Source organism: Balaenoptera ricei, chromosome 17 (assembly GCF_028023285.1).
Source record: "Balaenoptera ricei isolate mBalRic1 chromosome 17, mBalRic1.hap2, whole genome shotgun sequence".
NCBI lineage: Eukaryota > Metazoa > Chordata > Mammalia > Artiodactyla > Balaenopteridae > Balaenoptera > Balaenoptera ricei.
The window spans coordinates 70,242,206-70,258,425 of record NC_082655.1 but is presented as its reverse complement, the minus strand read 5'-3'; the positions used below and the strand labels follow the sequence as shown (position 1 = coordinate 70,258,425).

Below are 16,220 nucleotides of genomic sequence, written 5' to 3'. Positions count from 1 at the left end.
AAACAGTGCTGTTTGTTCAAGAAGCTCGTAATCAAATAAACCTAAGTCTCTGATCCTTTGGTAGCAGGCCTGCTTCCAGACCTATCTGATCCTGAATGCTGTAGGAGATAAATCTGTAGTCTCCTCCTACAAACATGGCTCAACTTTTGTCAGCAGCTGGACTAGGTTCTTTTTCCTCTACTTCTGCACTCTCTCCCATGGGAGCAGTGTCATAAACGATTCTGATATCTTACACCCAGTAGCTTCCTTTAGGACAACTTGATGTCCTCTTAGTTAACACCAGGAAATCCTCTTACCCCTGTAGCTCACGTAGGGTGCCTGGATGCTCTTCTTCTCTCTGCTTAAGTGATTCATCACTTATCCAGGGAACTGATACAATGACTTTGCTTCACTTTCCGGGTGAGCCCTGATCCCTTTCTCACAGGGGGATATGGCTTTACGTTCTGGGGCCCCTCTTACTAGGGACCTGTTAATGTGACCATATCTTCAACAATACTGCAGAATTCCTACATTATAATCATATGCAGTATCAGGGAGATCTTTTTTCACAGTATTATCTAACTATGAACTGGTGAGTGTAGCTTTCCAGTCTTTTGTGGGAAAGGATAGTTTATACATTTTTGTATGCCCGTCTTCTAAAATAAACCTGTTTTACTCTGTTATCTAACAGACTATGGACAGTTGTATTGTAAATAACTCTTTCCCCTCATCTTCACTGTAAAATAGTGAGATTGATAACCCAAGCCATACATCAGTGAACCTTTCCTCATATACCTGGATACTTGTTATTTTTCTCTTTAGAAATGATAAAAGATCTTTGGGGTTCCAGATTGTTTTCTGTACATTGGTATGTTGAATTATATTCTGAGAATATCTGTGGGATGAATTATGAGAGTTGATTCTGTATTATAACTGTTGATTTGATACTTGTTCTAGTGCATGGAGGGTTAGAAGATTTAGATTTTAGTCTCACAAGTCTGTGAACTTGGGCAAGTTACTTAACTTTGAGGGGGCCATCATTTCCTCATCTGTAATGGGGGTTGTAATTTATTCTGCTTACTTCATAGGGTTGTTGACTATGGTTATGTGAAATTATGTATGTATGTGTGTGTATATATATATATATATATATATATATATATATATATATATATATATGAAAATATTAAACACAGGTTAAGATGGTAGTAGGAAATCTGAGGATAAATTCTTAGTTTGAAAAATACTGTGTAAAAGATGCCCTGAAAGGAGAACTAATAATTTAGTGTTTACTGTGTTCCAGTCATTCCTTTTGAAAATACTTTATCATTTTGTGGTAATGGTTACTGCTGGGGAAGAAGGGAGCAGAATGGCATCCGTTGAAACTATAATGTTTTATTCTTGGGGAATAAAATCTGAAACAAGAATGGCCAAATGTTAGAATTCAGAGTATCTAAATAATGAGTACATGGGTATTCATTGTGTTATTCTCTGAAAACTATGGAAATATTTCATAACATTTTAAAAATAAAACACTTTTCAACAAGATAAAATAAGTGTTTCATTTGGTATACTTCTGTATCTTGGAGAATCATGTATAAATAGTAATGTCTAATACCAGTTTCATGAGTATGAAAACAGGTTATTTGCATATGTAAATAGCTAATGGGGTTTTTTTTGTGATCAAATTTTATTTTGTTATTTTTTATTTCCACAGGTTTATAAAGTTCTGGTTTCAGTGGGCAGGAGTGAGTGGTTTGTCTTCAGAAGATATGCGGAGTTTGATAAGCTTTACAACACTGTAAGTAACAGTCAGTCTACAAGATTTTTATTTAAAACAAAACACCTGAGAAAACTGGAAAATGAGATTTATTTGATAATTAAATAATACATATATATATATCAGATAAGCAGAAAAGAGTAAGAGGTTCTTCAAAACATCCTAACTTTGGAATTCTTACCAAAAAGGGTGGAGAGAGGACTGTTGAGAAGTTCCAGATAAACTATTGAGGATATGAAAACTAAATGTACAGCTTAAAATACATTTCAATGTCATAGGAGATTAGAAATAAATCCTTTCTACCTACCTTTCTAATAATTGTTAATCATCATGCTATTTGTGGTTGAATTGCCCAACTATAAGCTTTAGGTCTGAAAGTCTGTCATAAGCCTACCTACCTTCCATGGTTTCATTCTCTGTTAGAAATTAGTCTAAGGTTCCAGATTTTAAGTAGCTAACACAGCTGAAATGAATATTGACTTTCAAAAGCCTGACAGTTACCTGAGAGATCATTAGTTATTTAAATAACTAAAACCTGTTTTATGTATTAATAGTTCAGATATTATTTTTCATCCAGTGTTTTACAGTTACAGTTTCTACCATGGTCATTGTAACACATCAGGCCAGATCTTACACAGGGACCAGTATTTGTGGAGAGCATTGCCTTTAAGGTTATGCATACGTAGGAGGCCAGAGGACACTGCCTGTGTTGATCATTAGAGACCCCAGGTTATTGAGACAGCTCTGGGTTCCAAGCTTTGCTTCAGTTAAGAAAAAAAAGCAATTGGGCGTCAAATCACAAATTTAAATTTCTTCTGCTCTAACAATAAATAGAAGTCTCCTCATGTTGTTATTTTAAAAATGGTAGATTATTAGGCATCCTCCAGAAAAAACTGTATCATATTTTAAAAGTTAACTTTTTCAGTTTTCTTATCCCTGTCTCTTGATTTTAAAAATAGTGTTCGATGGATATATGTCTATGGGTTATCATTTGTAAAATATTTTAAATATGGGGGAAGGTAAGCATATCTCAATTAAGAGGTAAATTACTTCCTAAATGGGCCAGAATGAATCAAATGTTGTCTAGCTGCACAACTTCCTGTGTTTCCTTAAGTCATGAAAGTTAGGTGTTAACATTTGAGTATCTTTAATTATAAAGGTAAAGTAGGAAAGTTTATTTGGGGCACTCCTCCCACATGATCATTTTAATTCTCTTTCCATCAAGCAACCCATGTTAAGCTTTTTGCGGAAAATTCCCCCTAATGTTAGTTGAGTCTTTACCATCCATCTCCCTCATTTTTCCTGTATTTCTCTTCCTTTTTTCATCTTTTTCTTATTTTCCCATTTTCTATGTCTTCCTCTCTTTTTATATAACTCCTTCCAATTCTGCCTTTTGTGGTGAGGAGCTAAGAAAAAAACAGGGGAATGGTATCAGTTGTGTTCTTTGAAACTACGGAAGTGAAGTTAAACCTGGACTGGATTTCTCCAAGTTTGAAAACACAAATTCTTTCCCTATGCTCCTTTTAGAATAAAGAAAAGAGAAAAAGTGAGATTTGCAATCTGTAAAATGTTAACTGTCAGTTTAAATGTGTATTTATGACTGTAGTTTGCATTTGGAGGCTTTTTATTAAAAGCTTGTTGAACACATACAGAAGTAGAGAGACTAGTATAAATAGAGAAAATAATGTAACGTGCCATCCATCTCCAGCAATTACCATACACGGCCATACTTGTTTCATCTCTATTAGCCAGCCCACTGTAATTATGAAGCAAATTTCAGACATCATGTCTTTCCATTTGTAAATATTTCTGTATACATCTTTAAAAAGATAAAGATTCTTTAAAAAATATACATACAATATCATTATCACATCTAAAAATAGTTAACAATAATGCCTTAATATCAAATACTTAATGTCATATAAACTGGTTGATAAGTCTATGAAGTGTCTTTTTTTTTAACAAATTGTTATAAGTTTTTTTGTTTAACTTTTTAAAAAAATTTTTATTGAAATATAGTTGATTTTATGATGTGTCTTTTAATCACTAAGTTTTCCCCTCCACCTCTCTTTCCTTTTTTTTTTTTTTTACAATTTTTTGTTGAAAGAAACAGGGTCATTTGTCTACAGATTTTTCAGTCTGAATTTTGCTGATAGCATGCTCATGGTGTAGAGTGATTAATACATTCTCCTATTTGTATTTCCTGTCAGTGGAGGTATATATATAGTGTGTGTGTGTTTGTGTATACATAGTGTATGTTTGGTTGTTGTTTCTAAAACATCTAAATTTACTAGAGGAATGCAAGGATCGGTAAGACTGTGTATGTGTGGTTTTTTGACATCAAGCTTACAGTAAAAATAAGCATTTACCCATTTTTACGGCTTTACTGCCCCAAATTTAATTTCTTCAGGACGAAGTTGTTCTTTCTCTGGGGATAAGCAAATCTGAGAAACAAATATTAATAGGAGGAAGGCTAGAGCAGAGGGTATTGAAAGCAGAATTCATCAGCTTTCTCAGAAAACAATTGTCAGTGTGTTCACTTAGGGAGAACACAAACACATCTCCTGAGGTAACAAAACGGTGAGTAACGTATTCAAAACCTGTACTCCAGGTTCTAGTATAAGCACTTAACATAAATGATTTTCCTTACGCCTCACAACGAATCACTAAGGTAAGTGCGAAGATTATCCCCATTTTCCAACAAGAAAACTGAAGTGCAGAGATGTTAAGTAACTTATTCCAGGTCACAAAGATACTAAGTGTTTTATTGGGACAAAATGGGATTAATCAGACTAATGATATTTTATTGGTATAATTTAATATTGTACATTTGATCATGATATACTTAAAGGTATGTCTTATGGTGGATGTTTTTGAAAATCTGATTGTATTTTGTTTTGGTACATGTATAACTGGAAGACCTATAAAATTAAGTTCATATAATGTTATGTTTTCAATTTCTAGTTAAGGAAACAATTTCCTGCTATGGCCCTGAAGATTCCTGCCAAGAGAATATTTGGTGATAATTTTGATCCAGGTAAGCAATAACTTCATAGACCAGCCATAAGTGATGGTTGAAGTTTGAAAAAGTAGTTAACATATTCATTGCACTGTATAGTAGTATAACTTTACAAAGCTAATGGATCTCATGCTGTATGAAAATAATGCCTCAGGAAGGTGCTTACTGTGTACCAGCCATTGTTTTTAAACACTTTATATGTTTTAATTCATTCAGTCCTCACAGCAGCCCTTTGAGGTGGGTATTATTATCATCACTATTTTATAGGTAAGGAAACTGAGGCACAGGTTGAATGATTTGCCCAGGGTCGCATATAGCTAGTAAAAGTCAGATTTGGAAGTTAAATTCAAGCAGTCTGGCTTCAGATAAATCTATTGATTATTAAGGATAATGTGCAGTACTTTTCTAACCATGAAACATTTACTAAATGTGTACTCTGTACACGGCACCCTGCAGGCCTCTGAATGGTATACCAAGAAAATGTCCTATTGTTCACCCTTGGGGAGCCTATTGACACATAGGATCTCAGAAATCTGGAGGCTGTATATATGTCTGAAGCCTCAACTTCAAACTTTTCTTTTTAACTAGAGTCTAAAAGAAATTAACCCAGTACACAAATGGCGACCTATAGAGAGATAGAAGTCTCTATCCACCAGAAATTCTATGCGTAAAGTCATCTGTTTATGCCACAGGTGGATCCTGACATGCTATCGAGTTTCTTCCCTCCCCACCATCTTACCTCCTCAACTAATTTGCTTGTAACCTTGTAACCCATCAGACCTGTGATTCCTTACGTAGGAGCTCTCAAATGGCTTATCTTGCTTCCTCTCTACAACCTAACCTTATACCATTCCTTTTCCTCCCAGACCTTTTCACTGTACCTTGTGCAGTTCTGCCCACGATGAACAAACTCCTTTATCCTCTGTCTTCTTCTTATTTCTTTCACATTCTTGCTTTAATTAAAACTGAGTTTTCCCCCCAGGCTGCTGGAATCCCCTGTAACCCTCTCAGCTGGAGACTCTTTATTCTTTTACACTTTCTGAACCTCAGGATTGGAGAGGGTTCTCGTTTCCCCTATTCTTTTTCACTTCCCCTATTTTATGCAGATTTTTTTTCTCTTGGGAGAATTTAGCACACTTTATTACTATTGCCAGTTTGTCTTATCGGGCTGTAGATTTTATGAAGGTAGATACTTTATCTTTTATATTTAATTATAGTGCCTAGTAAATATTAGATTCTCAATAAATGTTACTTGAATACATGAATCCATTAATAAAGAGAAGATTGAGTTGGCACAGCAAAGCCAATTATACATTCCATGGATTGATTCTATAGGCCAGTGCCTTTTGTATTCTTGTTCTCTTGTTTTGTTTTTAGCTGTAGAACACTTTTTTCCTAGTGAAATCTGTTGCAGAAAAATGTAATGTGTAGAACAAATAAAAACGGAGCTGCTTTGTTGGTGTAGCAGTGAAGTATGTCTGTGGAGCATAGGTTGAAAAACATCGTGGAGGGCTACATGGGGGTCTTAGAGATATTTGAGCAAAGTGGCGACATGATGTGAAGCCACCAGCAGTGTATGATGTATAGTAGGCACAGCAGAGGGAAGACAAGATAGAGACTGGGAGGCTGGTTAAGGGAATATTCCAGTAGTCCTCAAATTAGGTGATGAGAGCTGCGACTCAGGTGGAAATGGGGCTAAAAATTGAGCCACGTGTAGGAAATCTTTTAATGAAAAACCTGTAAGAAATCTTGGTGATTGCTTAGGTAAAGGAGACATACAGAGAAGAGAATCAGAGATAACTGAAGTGTCAGGCCTGGGTGAATGAGAGAATTAATTAATTTGAAGTGACAGAAAGACATTTAAGAGGACTCAAACTACATGTTAGTGATTAACATGAGGCTTGAACTTGGGTTAGAGTTCTGTGGAGCCCTTAGTTAAACCCTAACGTCAGAATCATTTTATCCAGGGAAGAAGGCAAAGAGATAAAGACCTGCAACATTGCTACTTCACTGTTAAAGGCAAAATACCAGACAGTGCCCTGTGGTATTTATGTTTGGTAGATTAATTATTTGATACTAAAAATTGATTTTTATTGAAGAACATTTTGAAATCAATCCTGAGCATGTTGTATATGACTTGGCAACAGCGAAGTAGACTATATGTCATAGATTTTTGGAAAGCCTTTCATTGGGGAGATCAAATCTAAGTCATACTCAGCAAACCAGAGATTGGTAGGATGTTCATTTTATTAGGCTTTGGCTAAACAGACATTCTCATATTTTGCTGGTGGGACTACAAAGTCGTACAAACCTTATGAAATTTGGTAATATTTAGCAAAACTATATATGCAGTTCCCTTTGACCAAGAAATCACATTTCTAGGGATCTATTCTAAAGATAAACTGCATCGGAAATGATATATGTATGTATGTACAAGACTGTTTATTGTGATGCTGTTTTTCATAGCAAAAACTGGAAACAACTGAAATATCCTTCCAGTATTGGAATACGGTACAGCTGTAAAAAGGAACAAAAAAGCTCATTGTGCATTACTGTGGAGTGATCTCCAGAATACCTGGTTAAGTGGAAAAAACAAGGTGTGGATGTGGACAGTGTATATTTTTTGTGTAGGAAACGATGTGAAGATTCAAAAGGAAATAATGGAAGAATAAACCAAAAACTAAAAACTGATGACTTTAAGGAGGGAGAGGCCAACTGGAGACAACAGAGGTGGATGTTAGACCTCCCTGGATGAATCTTGTGCACAGCTTTGCATATTCTAAACAATTTAAAAACAAAGACAAATGCAACAATATTGAAGTCTCTAACAATTGAAAATAAGGAAAAAATATAACTGTATTCTGATTGGTGGTGAAACACATGGAGAATAATTACTTTAAATGACTTTATAACATGGAAACTCAGCTTTATATTCCTCATGGCAAAAAAAAAAGTGTACAAAGAAATTTTATCCTGCATTCACTAGTCTCACTGATAATATAGAGTTATTTTGTAATTATGTTAATGTCATGAGAACCAAAATTTTAAGCAGAAGAGGAAAGAGATACAAATATAAAATCAAAGATTTTAAGTAAAAAATCCTGTAATTTTAAACTTGGGAATACAGTATGAAATCATGATTTATTTTTCTCTTACTAAAATAATAATACATATTTCCCAGCGCTCTCCACTGGAAATGCCTGAAAACAATAACAAATAAGTAGCAGCAAACACCCTTAGCATCCAGGTTGTAATCTCTAAATACCATTTCCCACTGAAAGGAACCAGAGTTCCATGGAAAAGTGGCAATTCCAGGTGCTGGGCAGGAAATATACAAGATGGTCCTAGGACATCTTGCCTGAAAGCAAAGAAGCTATACAAGAATACTGAGGTTTTATCAAAGGGACACAGGAGCCCAGTTGATGGGGCTTTCACTGGCCAAAGATGGGACAGTTAGAGCATGAAGAAAGAAATTGTCCTTTTAATTTAACCTCGTGTTTGACAGCTACCATGTAGAGTTTTTCCATACATCTTTCTGAGTTCTTATGCTGCAGCTTCTAAGTCCATGCATGTCCTTTTCTTTTTTTTTTTTCCACTTTATGTTGGTGGTTACCAACCTCTGTAAGATAAGTTTTACATATTTGAGGCAGATTTTAAGGGTTATTTCTGCCTATACTTTTATTGATTGATTGATTGATTGATTGATTGCTGTGTTGGGTCTTCGTTTCTGTGCGAGGGCTTTCTCTAGTTGTGGCAAGCGGGGGCCTCTCTTCATCGCGGTGCGCGGGCCTCTCACTATCGCGGCCTCTCTTGTCGCGGAGCACAGGCTCCAGATGTGCAGGCTCAGTAATTGTGGCTCACGGGCCCAGCTGCTTCGCGGCATGTGGGATCTTCCCAGACCAGGGCTCGAACCCGTGTCCCCTGCATTGGCAGGCAGATTCTCAACCACTGCGCCACCAGGGAAGCCCCTCTGCCTATACTTTTCAAAGTTAAAATTTCATTTTGAATTTAAGGATCTTTCTGTAGAGTACACACAGAATTAGCTATACTTCTATATTCTAAATAGTTTAATATCAAACCTTTTGCTGATATGATCTTGGAATCAATATATAAATTACGTTTTTTTGGTAGTTTTAAAAACAAAACAAGATTATCTTTACAACTGAAAAATAAAATTACAAAGTAACAAAACAGTTGAGTTAAATAAGGGATGGGGCATATGAAATTTGGAGACTGTGAATGCTAGAATGTGTAATCATTTGCTTGGTATTTTTTTTATTCATTCACAAACATCAGTTAAGTACCTTCCAAGACACTGTGTTAAGGGCTAAAGTTACAAAAAAAATTTTAAAGGCATGATGCTAGCCTTCAATGACTTACATAGAAAATCACTTTTATTTCTCAATTTTAACTTCTGCTATTTGAAGAGAAATCGATTTATACAAAATAAAAACCTATTTTTAGCAGCAGAGTTTTGGTAATACTCAACCAGTTAATCACCATTTCCAGTTGCAAGGATTTCAGTATTTCTTGGTTTCGTTTGTTTTTGTTTTTAAGTTAGCATGATTTTTCAGCCACCAGTGTCATAGTGTTAATTCTTATTCATTACCTGGTAGTACACGAGGAGTTGGACAAAGCAAAGTGTCTCCAAGTTTTGTAGTGAGTCTGTTTAGAACCTAAAATAGGCATTTTTTTGGAGCATTTTCTTTTGGGGAATATGTTACCTGCTTTATTTTATTTTTTTATTTACTTTTAATAAATGTATTTATTTATTTTTGGCTACGTTGGGTCTTCGTTGCTGCGCGCGTAGTTGCGGTGAGCCGGGGCTACTCTGTATTGCGGTTCACAGGCTTCTCATTGCGGTGGCTTCTCTTGTTGCAGAGCATGGGCTCTATGTGCACAGGCTTCAGTAGCTGTGGCACATGGGCTCAGCAGTTGTGGCTCGCGGGCTCTAGAGCGTAGGCTCAGTAGTTGAGAGCCTACTAAGCACAGGCTTAGTTGCCCTGTGGCATGTGGGATCTTCCCGGACCAGGGCTCAAACCCATGTCCCCTGCATTGGCAGGAGGATTCTTAACCACTGTGCCACCAGGGAAGTCCTACCTGCTTTATTTTAATTTTATAATCATTGTATTTATAGATTTAAAAAATATATATTTGTAAGTATTCCTTATTGTATATCAAGAAACATGAATTAAGAAATAACTTCTTAATCAAAATTCACTATCTTGTGCTTGTCTATTCTTGTATAACTGTATTTTTGATAATTACAGTCTGATATAAATAATCATAATAGTATTGTCTCTCTTAACAGATTTTATTAAACAGAGAAGAGCGGGACTGAATGAATTCATTCAGAACTTAGTTAGGCATCCAGAACTTTACAACCAGTAAGTAATTTTCATTGTGCTCTAAGGAGGCACTGAAACCCAACCTAAGACTATTGAATAAGCTACTGATACAGGTTTTATACGTTCTGTGGAATGTTATTGTGCTGTATATTTTTGTGAAATCTTCCTCAAGAATTTTTCCTCTGGTATTCTTAATCTTCTTTTCTCTGCATCAACTCAAGGCCCTAGTTATTTTCTTTCTTCCTATTGTACTTGTATTTGTTTTGTAGATTAAACTTGAAAGGAATTTGTACAGTTAAAACATTTTGCTAATTATTTGATGTTATATTTATTCGTGCATTGAGAAAGCATTTCGTATGTACCTCTGTGTGCATTGGGAATAAAAAGAGAAATGAGTGTTATCCTTACCTTCCAGAGGCATAGGCTTCCAGGTAAGTGGGAGAAACAGATGTAGAAACAAGCAATTAAAGCAAAGAAAGTTTTATGATAAAAATCTGGAAGACAACAGAGAAAAACGTGGCCAACTCTTCCTGGGGTGGGTGGGGGTCAAGGAAGGCTTCTTGGAACTTAAAGGATGTGCAGTCTTTCAAGAAAAAAGCTAGGGAGAGCATTCCAGGCCAAGGGAGCAGTGCTTGTAACAGAGTCTACAAAGAGCCTGCCGTCGTTCAGGATGCTCACGTATTAACATTTCATGATGACTGGAACACAGAGTAGGTTTACGGAAAGGAGATGAAGCTGAAGGAGTTGGCGAGGGCCAGGCACACTTGCTACCACTTCTTGTGCGACCTGGGTCAGCGTTCTCTCGTCCCAGACAAGGCCTCCAGGCCTTCTCAGCACAACCTTCCAGGCAACCACTTAACATGAGGGTGCTTTCCCAGCCCTGTGTGTGTCTGGTAGGCCAGCAGCTCCTATGAAGGCAGAAGGGTGGGTCATATGAGAAATACCTAGGAACATATAGGTAGATCCATGGTTTGAGATGTATTTTCATTTTGAGTCTGGTAGTTGGTTCATTGGTGTTCATTATGTTTATTGTGATTTGTTATGTGCATGTATGTTACTTATATTGTTTAGTATGTATAAAGTATTAACATTCTAAGAAGAATAAAGAGGACCAAGGAGAATATCTGGGGAACGTTTCTGCAGCTCACCTGTCTGGGTAGATGTAAAGGCTGCCTGTGGACATTGATGCAGACATGACACCTTTTAACAGTCTTTTCAGAATCACAACACTGAAGGACTGTATTTTTAGCAATTGTCCTCAGAACGATTATTACCATTTTATAGTTCATTATAGTTTATAGAGGGCTTCTACCTTCTGAGCAGGTGCTCTGACCTTTTTTAACTTAATTTAATTTACTAAATTAGTAAAATACTGGAGTTGGACTTCCTCTGACCAAGGTCTTCTGCCCAGTGCTCTGTGTTTCATTTCCCCTGATGCTCACAGATAGGCTGAGGGTCACGGGGAGGTCCAGCACCTGCTGGAGCTCTGGGATTAGCCCCTGCACAGAGGAGCAGCCGACTTTCCACTCAGAGCCCCCAGCAGGTGGTGGAGGAGCACAGAATTGGGCAGGATCCTTGAACTCAGGGTTCCTATGTCTGGTGTGTTCCGTAGCAAAGAGCCTGTTATTACTTGGCTCTTTGTATAATTATTTTTTAAACATTATGTCTTTTCCCTAGGACAAATTCTATGTTATCTTCAGCTTAGATCTACCCTTCTAATGTTTAACTCTTGTTATATGCACTTGAGATTACTTTGAATTGGCATATTACTGCCTTGTTTGAAATTCGTACATTGAGAGCTTGAATTTGTCTCATTCTTTGACAGAGCCTCACATAGAATAAGTGTGGAATAAATGGCGGTGGTGTTTATTATTTCTCCTGGTATTTTGAACAGTGTTACTCAGAACCTCTGACAGTATATGTTAAATTCTAAGTATTCATTTTGGATCTAGAAGTGTAGTATTATAAAGATGTTATATTTGGTATTGAAATTCAACTAAAACCAATTTGATTATTTTAACATCATACTATAAAATACACAATTTTTAAGTATACTACCCAATAGATTTTTACATACGTATACACCTTGTAACTACCACTATTCCGTTTAAGGTAGAGGACATTTTTCAGCACCCCAAGGTAAATAGCTGAGAGGTTTTTTTTTTCCAACTTAATGTTTAACTGACATTTTCTTTTTAATAAAAAGTGACGTTTCACATTTTCTGGATCTCATCTGTTAATGGAACTTTGTTAATTTTCACACTCTTCATTTGAACATCAAACTGTTTATAAAGTAGTACAGATTTAAGAGAGTAAGAGGAGAAGCCAATCAGCAAGTGTATCTTGAACACCATCTATGTGTCTATTCTTATTATGTGTGGGATATGAACTTCAAAAATAGCTTTACTTCAATAGAGGAAAGGTTATTTTTAAGATAACTTATTAAAATTGAATTTAAAATCATTTAAAAACTCAAATAAAATATTATTATTTCTCTGACCTTTGGATAGAAAAGGGTTTTCCGAGGATATTGGTAGTGAATGATGTATTACAAAGTAAAATAATGACAAATTTGATTAATAAAAACTTTTGACCTCCAAAAATTACAAGTGAAATTAAAAACCAAAAATATAAAAAGTTTCCCATGATAAAGGACAGTAGATAAATATACTTAATAAAAGAGCTCATGCAGATAATACACACTTAAGGCACCAAAAAAAAAAAAAAAAAAGACAAAACACATTAACAGTTTACAAAAGAGAAGATGCAAATGGCTGATTAATTACCAGAGAAGCTGAGCATTTCTTTACTGTTTAAGAAATGCAAATGAAGCAAAAACACCTTATTTTAGCTTCCTTGCATTATAACACATACAGAAAAGAACACAAATCATGATTGTACAGCTTAATGAATTATGAGAAAATGAATACATCTGAGTATCCCCCCCCCCCCTCCACCCCAGGCCAAGGAATAGAACATTGCCAGCACCCCTGCGGCCCCTCACATGCCTCTTCTCAATGTCCGTTCCTTCCCAAAGGTCATTACTCTCCTGATTTTTAGCAGCATAGATTAATGTGCCCTGTTTCTGAACTTTATATAAATAGAATCATATATTACATGGTCTATATCTGGCTTGTTTTCAACAATTGAGAGTCACCAGTGTTATTGCATATAGCTATACAGTAGTTTGTTCGTTTCCATTGCTGTATAAGACCCCATTGCATGAATATACCACAATTCTGCTGATCGACATTTGAGTTATTTCTGTTTTCTGGCTCTAATGAGTAATGTTGACATTAACATATCTTTTGCTGCACATGTGCAAGCATTTCTGATGTATCTTTGAGTAGAATTTTTGGTTGTAGGGTACGTATATGTTTAATCTTAGTGGATAATGCTAAATAGTTTCCCAAAGTGATTGTACCAATTTCCACTTCCACCATCGGTGTATGAGATCACATGGGTCACCTCACCAACACTTAGTATCATTAGTCTTTTCAATTTTAGCCATTCTGGTGAGTGGGTAGTGGTATCTTATTGTTGCTTTAATTTGCATTTCACTAATTACTAATATAATTGAGTTCCATGTCTTTAAAATACTATTTTTCACTTACCAGACTATGAGAGGTGCTAATATAAACTAACATTTAATCAAGGCTGGAGAAAGTTTTCAGGATGTTCATGTATTGCTAGGAGAGTAGAAATTGGTACAGCCTCTCTGGAAATTAGCTTAACAAACTACTTAAAGCCTAAAAATGGTTTATAGTTCAGACCAAATACTTTTCTTTTTAAAAATCTGTAGTGAAAATCGTAAATGCAGTTCCAGTGTTGTGCACGATGATTGTCACTTGCAACATTATTTATAGTAGTGAAAGCTGTACAGTCAGAAGTTGGAAGCCATATATATATATATATATATATATATATATATATATATATATATATGTATTATATATCCTAAAGTGAAAGAACCACTGAGTAACTTTCAGTGTGTCCTAATACATTATCATACATCTATCAAAAGTGATTGCTAACAAAGAATTTTTAACAACATGGCAAAGTCCTTTTGATGTATTGAATACATTGTATTTTTAGGTGAAATACAGTAAAATAAAATACTTAAAATATAGCATGATCTTAACTGTGCAGAGAAAAAACAAATATAGTAGGGGTGTTAAGAATGAAGATTCCCACATTTAAATTTTTTTTTGAAATAAAATGCACATAACATAAAATTCACCATTTTATCTATTTTTGAAGTGTACAATTCAGTGGTTTTTAGTATACTTGCAATGCTGTACAACCACATCACTATCTTATTCTATCACCCAAGTCTAAGCTAACATTAATGTCAACCCAAAAAGAAACTATATTTTCTAATTTCCCCTTGCCCCCAACCCTTGGCAACCACTAATCTACTTTCTATTTTTATGGATTTGCCTGTTATGGGAATTTCATATAAATGGAATCATACAGTTTTAAATCTTCCTTTTTTCATTTAGCATAATGTTTTTGAAGTTCATTTGTATTGTAGCATGTATCAGTACTTCATTTGTTTTCATAGTTGAATAATATTCTATTATATGGATATGCCACATTTTGTCCATTCATCCACTTTTTGACTATTATAAATAATGCTGCTATGAACGTGTGTGTGTGTGAGCTTTTGTGTGCACATATGTTTTTATTTCTTTTGGGTATATACTGAAGAGTGGAATTGCTGGGTCATACAGTAACTGTGTATAGCTTTTCAGAGAATCACCTGTTTTCTACACTGGCTGTACCATTTTACATTCCCACCAGCCCCTCCCCTTTTTAAAAACTATTTTTTGTCTGCCTGAATTTCTTACAATGAATGTATATTATTTATATTTAATTATTAAGAAAAATTTTGGAAATCTTGCCATTTGTGACAACGTGGGTGGACATTGAAGGCATTGTGCTAAGTGAAATAAGTCAGAGGAAGACAAGTACTGCATGAACTCACTTATATGTGAAATCTTAAACCCAAATTCATAATCATTGATACAAAGAACAGATTGGTGGTTGCCAGAGGTGGGGGGTAGGTGAAATGGCTGAAGGTGGTCAAAAGGCATAAACTTTCAGTTATAAAATAAATAAGTCATCGGATGTAATGTGCAGCATGGGGACTGTGGTAGCGTATTTGAATGTAGCTAAGAGAGTAGATTAAAAGTTCTCATCACACAAAAAATGTGTAACTGTGTGGTGATGGATGTTAACTAGACTTATTGTGGTCATCGTTTCTCAATATATACAGGTATAGAAGCATTATGTTGTACACCTGGAACTGATACAGTGTTACATGTCAATTATGTCTCAAGTTTTTTTTAACCATTTTTTTAAATTGAAGTATAGTTAGTTTACACTGTTGTATTAGTTTCAGGTATACAGCAAAGTGGTTCATTTATACATATATATATTCTTTTTCAGATGCTTTCCCATTATAGGTTATTATAGAATATTGACTATAGTTCCTTGTGCTATACAGTAGGTCCTTGTTGTTTATTTTTTCTATATAGTGGTGTGTATATGTTAATCCCAAACAGTATGGAGGTTCCTTAGAAACAGAGCTACCATATGATCTTGCAGTCCCACTCCTGGGCATATATCTGGAGAAAACTCTAATACGAAAAGATACATGCACCCCAGTGTTCATAGCGGCACTATTTACAGTAACCAAGACATGGAAGCAACCTAAATGTTCATGGACAGACGAATGGATAAAGAAGATTTGGTGTATATATAATAGAATATTACTCATCCATAAAAAAGAATGAAATAATGCCACTTGCAGCAACATGGATGGACCTAGACATTATCATATTAAGTGAAGTAAGTCAGACTGAGAAAGACAAATATCATATGATACAATTTATATGTGGAATCTAAAAAAAAAATGATACAAATAAAATTATTTGGAAAACAGAAATAGACTCACAGGCATAGAAAACAAACTTATGGTTACCAAAGGGGATAGCAGCAGGGCAGGGGGCAGGGGAAGGATAAATTAGGATTTGGGGATTAACATATCTCAACTTTTAAAGAAGAAAAAAAAAGAACAATTTGGGAGGAG

At 35.3% G+C, this 16,220-nt stretch overlaps 1 protein-coding gene across 12 annotated transcripts in view; it reads left to right on the top strand.

Annotated features, from left to right (window-relative positions):
• The window catches only part of SGK3 (serum/glucocorticoid regulated kinase family member 3), a 151,952-nt gene that overhangs the window by 105,403 nt on the left and 30,329 nt on the right, over nucleotides 1-16,220 (top strand). For all 12 annotated transcript variants that reach the window (XM_059901457.1, XM_059901449.1, XM_059901455.1 and 9 more), the window contains 3 exons: nucleotides 1,697-1,780; nucleotides 4,724-4,796; nucleotides 10,090-10,165. In XM_059901457.1, coding sequence (XP_059757440.1) covers nucleotides 4,745-4,796; nucleotides 10,090-10,165 — 128 coding nt within the window. In that variant the 5' untranslated portion in view covers nucleotides 1,697-1,780; nucleotides 4,724-4,744. The remainder of the gene's footprint in view (nucleotides 1-1,696; nucleotides 1,781-4,723; nucleotides 4,797-10,089; nucleotides 10,166-16,220) is intronic.